This window comes from Struthio camelus, chromosome 4 (assembly GCF_040807025.1).
Source record: "Struthio camelus isolate bStrCam1 chromosome 4, bStrCam1.hap1, whole genome shotgun sequence".
Classification (NCBI taxonomy): domain Eukaryota; kingdom Metazoa; phylum Chordata; class Aves; order Struthioniformes; family Struthionidae; genus Struthio; species Struthio camelus.
The window spans coordinates 2,897,302-2,915,746 of NC_090945.1; the positions used below are offsets into that span (position 1 = coordinate 2,897,302).

Sequence of the window (18,445 nt, forward strand, 5' to 3'; positions counted from 1 at the left end):
AACCAGCGCCTATAGGTCTGCTCCCCTTCCAAAATGTTCCCCTTGATTGACAGTCACCCCCACCAATGATTTAATAACATCAGGGTGGGACACAAGGGCCAACTAACACAAAGGACAGCATGATTGACAGGACATACAAACCACAAATAAAACCTTTCTAGCAGACCCAAAACATAACTTTCAATCTATTAAGGGTTCTACTATGACACTGGTCCACGCATGGATATTAGAAGGACTTAGAGCCTGGGCTGATACTCAAGGGATCTTCAAGCCTGGTGCCCTTGTGCACCCAATGGTGGGGTAGGGACCCCCCCCCAAGGCCTTTCCCCCCTTTCCTCACCCTGAAACTACCTCACTGTTTCAGGTCAGCGACCCTGTGAACGAGTGATGGGACGGGGAGATAGGGCGATTGCCCGCCCCCGACATACCTAAATATCCTGAACTGGGGCAAATCCTTATAGCAGGTATGCCAAAATACCCTTGTCCGCCCTGAAAAACCCAGACGGGGCCTGCCGTGACTGTTCTTGCAACATTAACACAGAAAGCTTCAGCACTTCAACCTGCTCCCAGGTGCTGACAGAGCACCCTGCAGCACTTGCAGACAGCAAAGCATTGGCCACCCTTGGAGAATTCAGCTGCCTGGACTCAGTCCCTCTCCCTTCTGCTCTTGGGAGCTCCCCACAACCTCTCACACATTTTCTGTTCAGCTTTCGATGTGGCTATTCTGAGTCGTCCCCTCTAAAACCTTCTGCAGAATACGTTTGGCATCAGCAGCAGCAGTAGACAGAAAATCCCTCAACAGAAAGAAGGTGCTGAGGAAACTAATTCCTGCAGCCACTAGAGAGCCTATCACCTGCCAGACTGTGGGGATGCCTTTAAGCAGAAGCAGACGATACTGCACAGCACCCCCAATGCTTTGGGTCAACAGCTTAGCAACAAGCTCCTTGGATATTTCGTGGTGCAGGGGGGACTTTATGACAGCCTTCAGCTCTTCAACAGGCTTCCTCACCTGCTTTGCAAGTTTCTTGAGGTGTTCCTCAGCCAGTCCAAAGGTCTTACAGTACTCTTTCAGGGATGCCACCAGGATTGCAGTATCAACAGCGGTAGAAATACCTGGGATGGGAACAGTAGATGCTCCACATGACGCAAGGCTTTTCAGCCAGATATACTTCATCAGCTCCTTCTTTTTCTTTTCCAGGACCTCCATGGAAGTGATGGCCATGGGCCGTAGGAAGCTGAGTTTCTTCTGACTTGGCAGATCATCCAGAATGGTTTGCAATAGTCTGGGACCATCGTACACTGTGCTAAAATCATCCCTGCAGACAAGAAAGACTTGAGGGGAGCTTATGCCCAGATTTTTCAGGTTGCTTTCACACTCCCGCCTGATCCTATCCAGGACTGCCATCTCATTATACTGCTGTGACCGGATCTCAGTAGCTCTCTTCCCTTTTGCTTTCAGGACTCCCTCCTCATCGTAGAGTCTTCACTCATTGCTTACATCTTGATCCACCTTGGAGCGCACAAAATAGAACTGCTTCCCCAGAGCCTGAATTTTCTCTGCAAGAAGCGCATCATTGCATGTGAAGCGGCTGGAGGAGACGATGATGAAGAAGTCATAGCGATCAAATTACACCTGCTTAAGGTAGGTGTCTGGTCTGAACTCGGGTGATCCAATCCCAGGCAGGTCCCAGAAAGTCACGTGGGAGTCCTGGGAGTGAGGATAAGATCTGCATTTCATCGTTGTCTCTATCACTCCAATCTCAGCGGCGCCCTCCTCATAGTCCTCCAGGCCACGCATGGCATTGATGAAGGATGATTTCCCAGAGCCTGATTCACCTGTTACAGCGATGTGGAGCAGGATCTTTTCCTCATTAGCCAAGATGTCTTGTGCTTTTGCAGCTGCTGATGTGAGATCTCCTTTCTCTACTGCAGCCCTTATCTCATTCATGTCTCGTTCCAAAATATGGGGAAGTGCCTCTGCCTCCAAGTCTGCATCAGCGCTGGCCATGGCAGCTGCAGTGAGTGGGTGCCCAGTCAGCCTGGAAGAAGAGGACAGGCGTTATCTTTCCATTCATAGCAGCAAGCAGAAAGAGGAATTCAGCTCCAAACATGAGCCTCAGGCAGAGCGTGAGCACCAAAGCAGCTTTTCCAGCATCCCCAGTGCCCTCTGCCAGCCACGGTGAAGCTCAGCCAAGCCTAGGATTCAGGCCACCCAAGGGATTACCCAAGAGGCATTCCCTTGGGAGAAGGTCTGCAGCACGGCTCCCCGTGGGGCCTGGGGCATCCCTGCACAGGAGAGCCAGTCCAGTGCTCCAGAGTGGAGCTTCATATGGATGGGAGAGGCTTTAGCTTCTCTGCTCAAAGCCTGCAGCTCCAAGATGCCTTGGAGAGAAGCTCAGCTTCCCCAGCACAGGCCTGGTTTCCCCTCAGGCAAATGCCTCCAGGACAGACACTCCAGCTGGGTCAGCCCCTTGTGGCTTTCAGCGAGTGCGCATGGAGGGGTGCAAGAGCCCACTGGCTGACTCAGGTCTGCTCCTCTCATGGTTCCCAAACATGTGTCCCCAAGCCCTGAGCAAGAGCATCACAGCCCCCTGCCCTGACCCCAGGGCTGCCCATCAGGGAGCAGCACCAGCTCTCGCCAACCCACCCTCGCTTTTGGTCACGAGCACGCATTCCCATCAGCAGGACCCGCCTGCCCTCGCACATTGCCCAGATGGTGCACGTGCCAAAGGCCTGTGTCTCCGGCCAGAAGATGGCCAGGCAGGAGGCATAGGGCTGGAAGAGGGCGTGGAAGACCCCCAGTGCATGAGAAGGGGAGCATGATATGCTGGGGTACAAGGAAGAACTCTGAGGCTGTGCATGCTGGGAGGCAGAAGGAGCCCTGGGGAGCCTGGGCAAAGGTGGTGTGAGGATGCAGAAGAGGGATCAGAGCTAGGAAGCGATGAGGAATCAGCAGAAGAGGTATTTTGGGGTCAGTCTCAGCTGAGGGACAATAGCTGAGTGGAAGGGGTTGCCTTGTCTCAGAGGGGATGGCTGGAAAATGGGCCCAAGCACTGGGCAGACGGGCAGGGGAGCCCAGAGTGGGGTGGGCCAGAGGATCCTGTCTCTTTCTGGCTTGTGCACAGTTGCTCTTTGACAGCTTTTCAGAGACCAGCACCAGCTGCCTCTCCCAGGCACTTAGAGCCACTAGCAGACTCCCCAGTGGCACCCTGCAGGAAGCAAAAGCACTTCCTGCCCTGGTAACTAGCCCATGTAGCAGTTGGCAGGAAGTAGGCTGAGTTAGGATAGTTTTTTGCAGACGCCTGTGAGTGTTAACCTTCTTTTTGCTGTGGGAGGTGAAACATGAAACCACCTGTCCTAAACAATAGCATAGTTTTGTGTGCTCCACAGGAGCACGTACCAAGCTGTGCAAACAACCTGATGATCATCAGGAAGTCCAAGAGTGTCCAGAAGGGCTCAGAACAAGCAGACTGGGAGCACCAGCAACAGCAACAGCAAATCAGAAAGCCACAGCGCAATCTGAACAGTCTAATCATCAGCGAGGTATTCCCTACCCAGTCCTGTAACGAAGGCTACCCACAAGTACTGGGGTGAGCGAGAGTGCCTGGAAAAGACTTGGGACCTCCCTTGACTGCATCCTCATCCTCACATGCTCAGACTCCTCCAGGGCAGCTGCAAGGCCAGCCCCAGCCCTAGCCCTTGTCCACACTGGACTTGCTTCCACCACTTGTGCACCTGGGGGCAGCTCTGACCACGAGGTGCCAGCTGGGGGCCTGCTGCCTTGTAGATGCTCTGCTGGAATCACACACATTCCCTGCACGGAGACCCATGTCCTCCAAGGAGACTGAAAGTCCCGTAGAAAGCAAGATCATAACAAGAAGAGGGTGGATGGGTGGGTGGGTGGGTGAGCGTGGGGGGCGCTAAACTCCCCTCTCCAATTTGCTGATCTGGACCATCAACTCACAGACAACCCCAGTCCCATGGAAAGTGGCATTCTGCTTTTCTTCCCCTGACAAACACAGTACAACCTCTCCCTCATCCCCCAAGGATGCTGCCCAGCCCCTTGCTCCCTCGCGCCTCGGCAGCAGTACCTGGCACCTGGGCAGGGGTGCCCAAAGGAGCTCTCACACCTCCGCACAGCAGCTGAGGAGGAAGGAAAGGCTCCTGGCTGGTCTGCACAGTCCTTGTGCTCCTGCTTTCCTTCCCTCCCAGCAATCTCTTGCTCTGTCGCATTTTAAATGTTCAGCCCAGGTTTGATGTGCAGCCAGGAAGGCTGGGTTTGCATTTAAGGAGGCTCCCGACAAACCACCAGCTGGAGTTTTCTCCACAAACCCAGGGGAAGTCAGCTCAGCTGGCAGGGAAAAAAAATCTCGCTGCTCACTAATGGGAGTTTCTAACAGCACAGCAGGAAAGGCAGGAGGAAGCCCGCGTGCATAGCCAGCTACCCCTCACTGCTCCTGCCACACAGACACCCCACAGCACTCCTGTCCGCAGTGGATATCATCTTGACTCTTGAGGAAGGTCCATAGCCCTCAGAGCCAGCAGAGTCCCAAACAGCCTCTTCTGAGGTCAGCCTCCAAAGAGCCTGACCCACAGGACTGCCCAGCCTTCCTTGCGTTGGCCCCTGCCCCAGGACATTGAATCCCAGAAAAGTCCAGGTTGGAAGGGACCTCTGGAGATTGCCTGGTCTGACTTTCTCTTGGAAGCATGGCTTAGGTTATCCAGAGCCCTGTCAAGGCAAGTCTTGAACATTGCCTGGGACGGGGAGCCCACTCTTCTCTGGGCATCCCATTCAAATGTGGAAGCAAAAAAGAATCCGGAGTAGCAAGATTGACTTCTTTTTACCACTCATTGCCACCTTAAGACAGAGCAACAAATGAAGTCTTGAAACTTGCATGAGGTCTGGTACATTGTAAAACACAGGAAGTCAAACTGGATGAAGCCAGTTAGAAGTTGCAGAGGTTACTAGTGGAAAACGCCCTGTGCTCTTAGCTCCCTATTGTACATTTAGCCAATCAGGTAGTGCCTATACCACCCTAAGAATTGTATATAATTGTTGGCTTATTCTAAGCAGGGAAGCCTCTGTCTGACCTGTATTTTGCGCATGCCTGCAGCTGTCGGCATGTGTGAATAAAGGCTCTCTGAACGACGTTCCTGCTAGTAGAGTTTTCTACGATGCTGACGTTCAATTGTTCTTATGGCGGAGAAAGTGGTGAGCGATTAGGGTGGGTTACTCCCTGCTGCAGATGATAGAGGCACCCATCTACAGACCTGACCGGTCATCTAGAGAGGATTACTGCTTGCCAGCGTTAGAAAAGGCAATTGTTGTAACTAATTTAGCTCCAGCACTAATGCCTAAAGTAGATGAAGCCTGCAGGCAGCAGGACTGAACTGTAAATGAACTTGAAAGACATTGCTGACCATGGAACTGCAAAACCAGTTAGAACCAGCCCTCAAGGATACAGAGCAGAATGAACAGAGGTAATGGTTAACCTTCAGATAAGATAAGGCACTGTAAAGCAGGAACAAAACAACTGTCCTGGGATGTAGACGTGAACCAGTCAAAAGGAAAGAGACCACTGACTCAGGAGGAGGACTGGAGAGACTTTCACTGGCAGGTGAGGAAATAAGACTGTAACAGTATAATTACTCAAGAATTCTTATGTTCTGTGTCCCTCCCCAGAGGCACCCAGCTTGAGCTGTTATTCTGTCACTGTACCACTAATAAATTCACTTAATGCAAGACTGTGTGTGACTCCGCTCAACAGAAACCTAGGGTCAGGCCATTTCTGTAACACCAGAGCCTTGGATCCAAAATGATGTGGAGAGACCGCCAAAGCTTGTCCACCTCTCTGACTGTTACCCCTGCTGCTCTTACATGTGGGCACCAATGATACTGCCAGGGCAACTTGGAAAGTATCAAAGCTAGTAGGAGCCCCATGTTCACAGGCCCTGATATCTGCTAGAGGGACAGCACAGCAGGGCCCAAGCAGACCAGAAGGGTCCTGGAGAACAGCTAATGAACAGGTTCTCTCCTCCATCCTGCCAGTGAGGGGGAAGGACACAAGGAGGAGTGCAAGGATGCCACGAATCAACAACTGGCTGCACAGCTGGTGGTGGCAACAGGGTGGCACCAGGGTTGCCCTGTCTGAAGATTGACATCTGCTTGGGAGAGACAGGATCCACTTCACTAAGCAGAGCACACGGATCTTTGCCAGCAGATTGGCCAACCAAGTAAGGACGGCTTTAAACTAGGAAAAACCGGGAATATTCTGGGAGAGCTGGTGCTACAGAGCTTTGGCAGGTTTGAAGATAGTCTTTTGTCTTTTCTCTTGGCTGATAACAGGCCTGACTTAGTTAAAAGCAGCAGAGCCGGAGAAAAGACTTTATGTGGGCCCTCTGAAACACCAGCTGCTCTGTAACCCCAACTTTACATCCATAAATAACCCAAAGTCACTTATGCAATTTCAATGCAGAGCCTTCTCTGTGATGGCTTTGGGCCTTGATTTTGCTTTTATGGCCAGAGCTGGTACTCATGCCACAGCTACTAGGTACAGTTTTACTTCTCAGTAGTACCTGGAGAAACTTACCTGATATTATTGGAGAAGGGGATGGCAAGGAGTACACACATCTGTCTCCATCCCCTGTCTCCGAACACATATTTCAGTGTCAGAAAACACTCGCTGGAGCACACATCTCCTCTTTCCCCCTTGCCTCAGCACATGGCTCTGGAAGGGGCTGTGGCATTAACTACCACCACCGCCATCCCGCTGGCTTCCCTCCCTTAACGCCTTGATTTTTTTCCGCTCCTTTGGCCGTACGTCTTTCCACGCAACCTGAACGTGGAGCAGGTGTCCTGGGGAACTTCCCAGCACGTCCGCTGAAGAGCGTAGCAAAACACCAAGCTGCAGCACTTACATTTTGGGCAAGACGCACTACGGAACTGCCAACGAGTTTGTGGACGTGGGAGCAAGGCAGAGCCTTACAAAGGCTTCCTGATGGACAAGCTAGCTGTTCTCGGATTTAGTTTATACACACACACTGCACGCGTACACACGCCCTATATTTTCTAATGTCCCCGCTGGGAGGAAGAAATGAGAAGCATTGCAGAGCCAATAGCAGCAGCATCGCTCCCCAGAGTCATTGAACTAGCAGCCAGTTGAGGGCCAGTAGCTGTGACAGTCTGGACATGACTGACAGCTATGGGGAAGGGAGGAGTTGCTGCTTGCTTTGCTTTGCAGGACACCAAACTAACCGCGGACCGGAGATGGCGTTTACCCAGGGGTCGTCAGGCAACCTGCGTCTTTCTCAATCACCTCAGGTAAATCCAGCTGTCCGAGCTGGATTTTTCCTACACAAAAGGTAGAGACACCGGCCTTTCGCGGGGCACATCCCCATCAGTTCAGAAGCGCTAATTTCATGAAGGCTGACACTGAAAATTGGGATAGTGCTAAAAATATCCCACCTGAGGGCAGCACAGCACCACCAAATAGTCAGGGCTGCTCAGAACTGGAATTGCTTCTTGGGGAAATATGTCACCTCTCTCCCAAACGCCCCTTTTGCTGAGTAACACCTTCAGCGCTGTGTCAAATCAAAAGCATACCAGCCTCCACGGACTGTCATCACACCCATTTGTGGATAAGTCGCTTTATGTCCACCTCACAGAAAGACCACCACTGCACAAGCGAGCTGCAAAGCACCCTCATCCCCCGGGTGTTAGCATTGCTCCATTCCTGTGCCCATGTTCACCAAACAGACGTGCTCTCTAATATGCGCTTAATGGGACAAACAGAGCTAGGTCCTAGCAAACCCTTTTAGCTTTTGTCAGGCTTCAGCTCTCGTTATCTTCAGCTTCTTCCCCCCCGCCCCCAGGTAAATTCAGCAGACTGATTTTGCAGGCCTCCCTAGTTTTGCCTTCTAAAACAGTCTGAAAGTTTCATGAACAGGTAACTGATAGTATAGCCAAAAGCAACAAGCCCTACATCTTTTTTCTTTCAAGCCGCTTGTCTTCCTTACACTGCTGCTGAAGCAAGCATGTACATATGCATTTTAGGGCACTTCCTAACACTTTACCACCTCCAGGTCCTACGGTAAACTGCATGAACTTAGATGACTCGAAAGATATCCCTCTAGTTTTGAGCCAAGCGCTGATTTATCCAGTATTTTTGAAGTCAGAGAAACTGTGTGAGGGTTTAAATCTCAAGATGAAAGTGGTCCCAGCCGGGCAGAAAATACCAGTGCGTCCCTAAAACTGTCCAAGCAGTGCTAGGTGCCCAGTAATCAATCCTTGGACATGCCCACTAGGAGTTACAAAAGGTGTTGCTGGAAAGAGCACACACTAAATGAGAAGAGCCCTCTGATCAAGGGGACCAGCTTGCAACAAATGCAACGTTTTGCCCGCAATACGCGATAACTTTACAATTTTTTCTTGCTCTTTAATTCTAGAGCAGAGGCAACAAACAACAGCCACCTTTAGAAAAACAAAAAACAAAAACAAACAATAGCTAGAGACAGGAGGAGATGTCCCAGAGGAACTGGCAGGGGTTTTCAGGCTCCCAGCAGCCTGCATCATTCACAGCGAGCGCCCCCAGAGCAGGCAAACTGGACCCTAGTTACTCTCCACAAGTCAGTCACTTGCACTGAAGCAAGTGGCAGCACTTTAATACTGCTTCCCACAATCATCTGACATGCCAGCAATAGTTTATTCTTCTAAATGCCTTTTCTGTATAGCGAGAGTTGAACTAATGCTCTGCACACACCTGCGTTCATATCATTTAAGCAAGCAGCAAGCCAGAAAGCTAAATGGCTCCGTAACTCTTTTAACTATTGTTTTTTTATTGTTGACATTATTCCCAGTGCTATCTGTCATATAAATTTAAAAAGTGGCAGCAAAATACTAAAAATGAAAAAGCTGCAGAAATACGCTGGTGGCAAATGACTAACTGAAGCAGTTTGACTGAAGGCTTCAAACAAGTTTTGTCCTTTGTGGCAAGCAGATCGAAGGCTATATATATGTTTCTGGGTGACATCTGGCAACGCAAGAGCTTAAAGAAAGAAAAAAATAAAATGAAAATGGAAACTACAAGGAATGTGTCCCAGAAAAAAGGTGCATGAAAATAGAGCAGGACTTACTATCTATCTTACCATGCTATTTTTTCAACGACTTCTTTTAAATGCTTTGCAGGCATCTGGCACTGAAACACAGTTAGTTGTACACTACACTGTACAAGATCAGCAAGCAGGACTGGAATGATGTATTTATAGAAGGCATCACCATGCTTTTTGTGTTCCCAGAAAACACTGAAGCCATCCCTGTACTGACCTGGAGCCACGAGAAACATCTCACAGGAGCTATGAGACTTGCTTAGTACCCAGGACCATGACTTTGAACCTTGGTGTTATGGTTAGTTTGAAACTAAATGGAATGTACTTCTAGTCTTGCTAAGGCTTGTGTGTGTACCTATGTTGTTCACAGCAAGCGGAGCAGATGCCTGCATCGCTTCACCAGCTATTCTGCCTGAAGAGGAGGATGAAGGGACTTTTTTGGTGATGCTTCCTGCAGATATCAATGTAAATGAGTTCAGTGCATTTTGATGAGTGCATAAACACAAGCTTGCTTGGAACCCTGCATTCCAACAAGAAGAAAGGGTTGAGCCTCTCCCACTGCCCAGCTTGTACTGTTTGTGTTCCCAGCAGTAACAGGCAGAAACAGCAACACTCACACAAAATGTGCAACAGAGGGATTTGCACTGAAAGGACCTGAATTCTCTGCAGATCATCTCTTAGTTCACTTTGGTTGCTGAGTTTAAAGGTCATTTGTTTTCCAGGCCTTCATTCTTCACATCTACATTTATAAATCAACAGTGTGACTCCTCTTGTGAAGCCGGGGAAAGAAAGCACACCTCAGTGTAAACTGAAAATCGAAGGGTACTTTCACAGAAAAAAAAAAAAGATCAAAAGGGCTGTGTCACAGTCCAAAGCCAGAAAAGTTATCACGAATGCAAGCAGAACGCGTACTGCAAACATGATATATACTGCAAACACAATGCATACTGTCCTGCTGCCAAGACTGTCTGCCCCAGTGGAGATTTTGGCGATTCTGCTCTGTGAAACAGCCTGGAAGCGCTTGCCTGGTTCCTTTTCCAGAATCAAACTTCTGGGCTAAGTTTCTTGAAGGAGATCCTCTTCCATTGCAGTGCTGTTATTCTACAGGGATCCCCAAGGTTCTTCCCTTTGCGCCAACTATCCCTAGGATCATCACCTCCACCTTGGGTCTCTGTCTCACGAACAGCCCTTTCTGTGTTCAAGCACACCTCACCAGGGAACATGGTAAATCTGAAGGGAGCAGTTGTCAAGGCAAAAACTAGTCAGCATTTCACAAAGTCTATTTATATAAGGCGTAGATTAACTGTCAACAGACCCCTCATCACCAGCTGGGACTCTGGATCAACCCTCCCCCTTTTCCAGTGGCAGAAGATGTGGGGCTATTGCTTAGCATTCAAATCCATCCCAGCATTAAGGCCAGGCTGTTTGTTCAGTGAGACAGGCAGTTCAGTGAAGCTGGCCACTCAGGAAGACAGGCTTTACCCAAACCAAAGCCAAGCTTTTGAATTTTATCTAGTTTCCCTAACTGTTGATGTGCCACTGACTAGCCGTCCCTGGAGGTCCAGAGCCAGCCAAGAGGACTTGCAGGACCTAGCTCAAAGCTACATTACCATAGGGCACAGATGGCCTTCTCAGGCCTCCATGAGTTAAACTACTGGGATTAAACAACCAGCTTTTTATCCAGGGGGGGAAAAAAGGCCCTCGCCAAAAGTAGCAACGGGCCATTTGCAGCCAGCAGTCAGCAAATCAGTTAAGACAACAAGTAGCACAAAGCTGGTGGTAGGGCTGGCACTTGAGAGCAAAGGAATAATTTTTACATTTTTGTATTTTAATGAACCATTACATTTATTTTTTAATTCCTTGTTTTTATATTTAGGTACTTTCATATCCTGCTCATCACAGCTGAATTTAAGTCCCAAGGTTTCTAATGGATTCTACGTTATAATACCACAGGGAGACAGAGAATATCATCCCTATTTGTAGGTAGGAAACTCCACGTAAATTGAGTGGCTTTCCCAAGGTCATAGAGAATGACTGAGACAGGAGTTCAGTCCCAGCATCCTGGACCCTATTTTAATGTGCTTCCTTCTTTCCTATTTGCTTGCTTTTCTCTAGCAAGAACCAGTCTGGCTTTTCCTTAAAATACCTTTTTTTGCTTTTGCTTTACGTCCTTCACTTTGCAGTGCATCCTGCAGCAAATCAGTGCAGGCTACACTAAAATAAGCAACCCAAACTATCCCAAAACAGTACTATATTCCACCAAGAAAGCAACTATAAACCCTTCAGGTACTAGTCCAAGGCTGTACCACATCTGAATCATATCTGTACCAAGTTTGTGCCTACCGTTTACCTTGAAAGTGTTCATCCCACTTGTCTCGCCTGCTGTCTTACCAAGTAATTCATCCTTCAAAAAGGAACAGGGTCGTTTCTTGTGTAGTACATAGAAATGAAGCAATTAAAGCTCTCTCTCATGCTTCCCTATGGCTTCAAGACCCCGTGTCCACAGCCTAGTATCTTATCGTATAAAATTAGAGGACTGCGCAGTGTGTCACAACATTTTCAGCGCCACTGGGGAAATTCATTTCTGCTTCCTGTAAAGCAAGGGCATTTTTGCAGAACCATAGCAGTGAATTGCTTAAACAGATACTGCAAAGGTATTGAAAAATATTTGCTCAGCAAAGTCAGTGCTGAGCTCCATGGATTTGGCAGGACAAATCCGGTGAAACCAGGCTGCTGCTGCATGCTACTCATGCCAAAATTGGCATGGAAGAAGCTTCCTTCCAGTGTTATCACAAATATACTGCAAATGCTTAATGTTCTGTTCTTAAAATATACCCTGAACAAATATGGCAAAACAAAGAGCCAGTTTCTCTGTAGCATTCACTGCAAGTCATTTTTCCCCATGGGGCTTTGGTCCCAAAGACGCCAGCAGTGTAGGCGAAACTCCAAGGGATTCAGAAATCAAAGGCATAACCAAAATTTTACATCACATATTTAAAATGCTCCATACTGACCATGTCCAGAGACAATATGTGAACCCAGAGTTAGCCAAGGCAACAGAGTAACTCAGAAACTGCTCAGGAGGCCCCAGCTCACCTTCCGATTTTAAGTGCAGACTTTGCATAACTGAATCCTTTGCTCTCTAGGTGGAGCAGTTTTCTTGCATATTTGAGATGGTCCTGGGGGTTCAACTTTAACTGAAAATAAACTAACTGTTCAAATACTGGAATTTCCACCAGTCCGAATGTATTAGAGTCACTTAATCTTGTGAAAAACTTATTGGTTTTAACAAGCTGTTTATCAGCTCTGCGGGTGAAAGATTTGCAGCAGGGTGCCCGCTAGTCCTCTTTGGAGATCCTCAGTGGCAAGCGGACGCTCTTCCGAATTAGACATGGGTTTTGTGACATGACCCAGAAACAGGGAATTTAATGACACACAACATTTAACCCCACTCGCACGGTTTGGCACCAAGTTTCCAAAATGGATGACTAATGACTAATCCCAGGAACTAACTGATCATCTATGATTTCTCCTGCCTGCTCATAACCAAATAATCCACTCAAATAACAGGGTGAGCTTTCCAACATCACGACAGCTTGAAAAGCTCAGTGAAGAGTAGAAACCTTCATAAATGTCAGGCTTCATCTTTTTTAAGATTAGGATTTATTTTCTGATGGTCAAAAGACTAAGTATTTTGACGCATTCATCTCAAGAAGAGGAAAACCTTATTTCTCCTGTCCTCCAATATGTTACTTTTATCTCCAGAAGGAAATTTTATAGTATTTCTCTCTGCAATGACACTTAACTTACCTTTTCATATGCCTAAAATAAAGCAGATACCAACCAAGTTTTAAGGAAAAGCTGTGTTTCCATTTCTTTTGAATTTTCTGGGTTTTCTAACTACATCTCCTGTCCCCCCCAAAAAAGTGCGAAGTCTTGCAGGTTGATTTTCTTGGGCTTTCTGCCTATTTAGCATGAAATACTGGAGCTGACATTAGGAGAGCAATAATAACTCACTCCAGATCGCCCCAGCGATCAGTCTTCAAATCACTTTTCACATCTGGTCTGGAGCTTTTGCCTTCCCATATCACATATTTTTGAATGAATGTGCAATTTAAAGAGCTTATCAGCAACAGCTGATTTCTACTATGACATGTATTTCAGGGATTCCATTTTTTGTATTTCTTCATTTTCTTGAAGAAAAACTGCTTGGGAAGAATAGAACTATTTCTGGTGAATGAAAAGGCCCTGTGACCTGGTCTGAGTACTGGGGCCCCACTGCAGAGCAGCAGGACCCATCTTCTCCTCTCTGTGACCAGGGATGTAAATACCAGGAGCTCTCCACTGCCACCCCATGAGGTGGCCTCCTGTGAGGCAAGAGCTGGGAGAAAGCCACAGCTCCTGAGAGTGAAGGTCTGAGCTGAGAGGAAAGACCAAGCCTGATAAATCTCTGGATGTGAATGGGGATTTGCCCTGAAATACATCCCAGCCTGATGCACTTGGCAACGCAAAGAGGTTCTTATCTTGGTGGCTTGCTCTCACTCCAGGGCAATGGCTCAAGCGGCTGACAGAGCAAACACCAAGCCTAAATTTTTTCCACCTGCACACAAACCTTCGGACAGAGGTGCTTCAAGGAGTCAGCACTGACGAACGCAAACACTGTGCTCCTGTTCCTGCAGATACCTCCGTTTCCTTGGCTCCGCTCTTTTTTTTTTTTTTTTTTTTTTTTTTCAGTTTGTGGTGTAGTCCTACCACATATAAAGAAGAGCCAGAGCAGTCTGCAGCTCGGTCCTTTCTCCAGGCATCAGAGGACATCAAAGAAGCAAGTGGCTCGATGCACTGGGCAAACCTGCTTGTCCTTTGCCCCGTGGCCTCATACCAGCTGGCGGCTTTCCCCTTCGCTGCTCTCTTCCACCACCTCAGTGCTTCAGGGCGCCTCTCTCCAACTGCCCGGTATGTGGTCATTGCCCCTGCGGCTGAGCTGACCGCTGATGGCTTTCAGTGGCTCTCCTGGCCAGAGGTGTAGCATGTCGAGTCCTGATTGACATGGATGGGGCATTTGTAATGTCTCAAATGTGGGCTGGTCCTCATCCCTTCTGTATGGTGGGGCCAGTTTGGGGTAGTTAAGGCCAAAACAGCCTTGTCCAACGCTTCTGTGTCGTCAGAGAGGGGGTTTAGTGGTGTATCAAGATGGGCGCATGGGCGAGGGAGCAAGGCAGAGAATGGAGACTGCTTTGGGCATGGCTAGGATGGGGGGCAAGGGCCAGGGCCAGCAACACTGGTCCTGGTTCACCCCATTACCACTTACAGCCATGATGGCCCCAGTGGCCTCAGTGGCCTCTAGGCCCTATGGGAGGCTACAGGGCTGTTGGACCTGGGTTGAGCCCCACTGTCAACACTGGAGCAGGAGTGTCAAGCCTCTTTTCTCCTAAAAGCCAGTCAAAGGGCATTCCTTCCCTTCCAGGTACCTCTCCCTGCTTGGTGGAGGATGCCTCCTTGCCAGCACAGCCATGGGCAGCTTCGCCATGCTGCTCCTCATCCCCGTGGCTGGCTCCGTGCTCATCCTCCTCTCCGCCAGCCCAGCACGTGTCCACACCTGGGTCTTCAGCCTCCAGATGTCCTGGCAGACTCTCTGCCATCTGGGCCTGAGGATCCAAGAGCTCGACCCACAGGACACCAGGTAACCCCCCCAACTCTGCCTCCCTCCTGTTCCCCTCGGAGAGCTTGGAACCCTGCTGGGCATTTCAGAAGGGCAGAGAGCCCCTGAGCCAAGCGAGCTTGCTGTTCCCCAGCAGCTGGCCTCCCCTCACCATGTCCCCTGTGCATGCTGAGGATGTGGGAAGCACATCCTCCACATACAGCATTGCTGCTGCGCCTCTAATGCTCCCTTCAAAAGACTCACAGCAGCTCCGCGGTGCTTTCCATCCAGGTCAGCTGTTGTCCTCTCTGCCATCATGCTGCTGACCCAGAAGGCTACATCTCTGGCTCTGGATGTTCATGAAGGGACTGTGACACTCCAGCCCAGCCAGGGGCTTTTGCAGCGAGCATTGCCTCTCTGTAGCTACTTGCTCTTTTTTCCAGCCCTCCTAGGAGGTCCCCTGTGCTCCTTCAGGAGGTTTCAGGCCCAGATTGAGTTCTCGGGCACTTCCTACCATCCGTTGGGAGCTGCTGGCCAGAGATGCCTCTGTGCACTGGCTCTGCAGGTGCTGCATGCAGGGCTAGAGGGTCAGTTGGCCACCATGCAGGGCTGCACTGGCCTCAGCTGTGTGTGTAGCATGTGGACACAAGCCCTGATCTTCAAGCTGGCCTACTATTCGCACTGGGTGCTAGATGAGGCCCTCCTCGAGGCAGCAGGCTTCGGGCCGGAGGCAGGCCAGGGTGACCTTTCAGGCAGTGACCTGTGGATTCTGGAGACCACCAACCGCGTGGCTGTCTTTGCCCGAACCTGGAACAAGAGCACATCCCGCTGGCTGAGGAGACTCATCTTCCAGCGTTGCCCAGCCCAGCCACTCCTCGCCACCTTTGCCTTCTCTGCCTGGTGGCATGGCCTCCAGCCTGGGCAGGTCTTTGGTTTCCTATGCTGGGCCATTATGGTGAAGGCCGACTACCGCATCCATCCCTTCCTCCGTGCCCGGGCTGCCTCCCATGGTGCAAAGTTCCTCTACCATGGTGCAACCTGGCTCTTCACCCAGCTCATCATCGCCTACATCCTGGTGGCTGTGGAGACCGAGAGCTTCTCCAAACTCCGCCTGCTCTGGACTTCCTACAACAGCATCCTTCCCCTCTCTTACAGCCTCGCACTGCTGCTGCTGCTCACCAAGAAACCGAAGCAGAATTGACCACATCCTCAGCTACCTTGTGCTGCCATCTGAGGAGTGTCCCCACACACATGAGCACACAAGGCAAGAGGGGTATCTGTCAAGCAGCCTCATATAACAGCAGCTCACAGACAGAGAGGAAACAGGAGAACTGGGGTGGCTTTCGCTCCTGTGATTTTCCCCAACTTCAAGGGATGCTCTGAAGCAGGGCAGGAGAGGTCATGGGACCACTGAGCAGAAGAGCTCCCAACAGCACTGACTATCCTGTGTTTGTCTTGGGACTTTGGGTCTCAGCCTCATGCCAGGTAAGAAAGCTTGCAACATCCCCCTCCCACCAAACTCATCTGTGCCATAAACGCACCAGTCAAGAACTGTGTCCAGCTCCTGGGGACCTGCCCTCCATGGGGATGGCAGGTGGGCGCAGGGAGCCATGACCTGCCAGCTTTCTTGCACACAAAGGCCACCGGGAGCCTAGGCACAGGGAAAGGGGCTGGCAGTCTGTCTGGGGGCAGCACAAGACAAGAAGCGGCCCCTTTTGCACTGAGCAGTACCACAGAGGTGGACAGGTCTGTGATGCTCAGCCAGCAATTGCCCCTTGGCCCCTTCCCTGCAGCATGTGGACCCTGAGCTATGGGCCCAGTTAGATCTCTCCTACAGTCCCCCAGAGTGGGTGACCTGCTTGGTCCCCAGGGCACAGGTTAGCTGTGCCCCTCTGCTTTACTGGGGACAGGGATGCTCTCTCCCCTCCACCATCCTTACAGAGGATCCTGGCCAAGGAGGACAAGAACACCAGCTTGGCACAGCAGGGCTACTGCCTTGGGAGGGCCCAGCTTGCCCGAGCATGCTGAGGACATGGACAAAGAGAAAGGGCGCCATCAGAGTCCTCAAGCTTGGTTATGGCATTGAGCCAAGTCTCAGGGTCTCTTCCCCCACAACAGTGGCTCAGAGAAACCCCTAGTGCCCTTCTCCAGTTCAAGCACAGGCCTGGGACCCAAAAGCCCAGGACTATTTGGGTTGGAGAGGAGACATGGGATGCCACAGCAGAAGGTAACGGGAAGCATGGAGCTAAGAATTTCTGTTTATATGAGAGAAGAAGTCACCCACCAAGTCTCAATATAATATAGCAGAAAATGCTAAAACATTATTGCCAGCTCTATGGGTCATGCTGCTGCAGGGTGCCAAGACCAACACCAGATCCAGTTTCAAATGCCCAAAATCAAGGGAAAGTGATATGATCAGGTTAACATCCCACACAGTGCAGGCCCTGGGACAATACCTGCATCAGGGTCAGTGGCTGTCACTAAGCTGAAACTTAGCATGCAAAATGGATCTGCACATGTGTTATTTATGCAGGCTAGCTGGACGTTTGGCCACTCCTTAGGTCCTGCTGCGTGCCCAGCCCAAGCTTTGCAAGCCACTTGCCCCAAATAAACTATCTCTCTGTGGCCAGCACAGTTGGCATTAAGTTTGTATTTGTCATAGCCCCATCTCTCTCTGCAACCTTTGGTGCTGTCCTGCAGAACTGCCTCAATCTTGTTCCCTACATCCATGCTTATTTCTCCATCTTATCTACACAAAACATTCTGGACTCCTTTAGGCAGGTTTTCCAGCTGTTTAATCACTCCCACAGTCCATGTGAGACCACATGCAGCAGGCCAGGGCCAGGCGTTCAAAAGCAACGTGTCCAGGATGGTCAAGAGCAGTACTGATGAGCCAGAAGGCTCCTGAGTCATGCCTATGTTGGAGAGGAGCAGACACAAGAGTCAGATGTGAGAAAGCTAGCGTATAAAAAAAATCCCTGCCAACCACAGTTGGAGCCATCCTGCATTCTTTCAGCAGGCAGGGACGTGCAAGGCTTCCTCCCTACGGGAATCAGGGGGAAATCCATCACAAATGAACGCCCAGTCAAGGAACCATTCCCTCCCAATCAGCAGCAGTCGCAGCCAAACAGATAAAGATCCAGGTGAGAAGCCTGGAAAAGATTCATACAAAGTGTCAAAAAACCTAGGGATTGAAAATTCCTCCAAGAAATCACGCTGGTTCTGGAGGGGAATCAAGGCTGGAGGAGAGTACTCATGAATTTCTCCCCATTTTGAGCTGGAAGCAGGTAGCTGAGCTACTGACAGTCTCCCTGCATGAAGCTGCCTGCTGCTGGGCTCTCTCAAGGTGCCCCAGTCCTGCCCCTTTTCTGCAGGCAGCATAATTGAGCCCAGGAGCAGGACAGTGCTGCTCTGCCTCATGCTGGGGTGGAAGAGGGCAAAAGCTGCCCTCTTCTGAAAAATCAGCTTTTCTGAGCAGCAGCTCTGCTAAGCCAGGCAGCTCCCATACATCTAGATGGAGGGAGGCCGGCTGCTTCTCCCTCTTCCAGCATGCTGCCATCACCTCCCGTCTGTTGGAAGAGCACATCTGCACAGCACCCAGCCCTTTGCGTTTCTAATTCAAACACCAGCAGCAATAAGGGCCTCCCAGACCAGAGGCCAATGGCCCTGACCTCCCACATGCCAGCTAACCTCTCAGTAAAG

General features: G+C 50.0%; 2 protein-coding genes across 2 annotated transcripts; one reads left to right on the forward strand and one right to left on the reverse strand.

Annotated features, from left to right (window-relative positions):
• Nucleotides 1-551: 551 nt before the first annotated feature.
• Nucleotides 552-4,224, reverse strand: LOC104149860 (interferon-inducible GTPase 5-like). The gene is given in 2 exon segments (XM_009683747.2): nucleotides 552-2,039; nucleotides 4,092-4,224. A coding segment is annotated over 1 exon segment (1,305 nt). The 5' UTR covers nucleotides 2,009-2,039; nucleotides 4,092-4,224; the 3' UTR covers nucleotides 552-703.
• Nucleotides 4,225-13,843: 9,619 nt separating this feature from the next.
• MBOAT4 (membrane bound O-acyltransferase domain containing 4) lies at nucleotides 13,844-17,386 on the forward strand. The gene is made up of 3 exons (XM_009683746.2): nucleotides 13,844-14,058; nucleotides 14,570-14,785; nucleotides 15,035-17,386. Exons 1-3 carry the CDS (start codon nucleotides 13,940-13,942, stop codon nucleotides 15,942-15,944), a joined length of 1,245 nt encoding a protein of 414 aa, XP_009682041.2. The 5' UTR covers nucleotides 13,844-13,939; the 3' UTR covers nucleotides 15,945-17,386.
• Nucleotides 17,387-18,445: the final 1,059 nt, after the last annotated feature.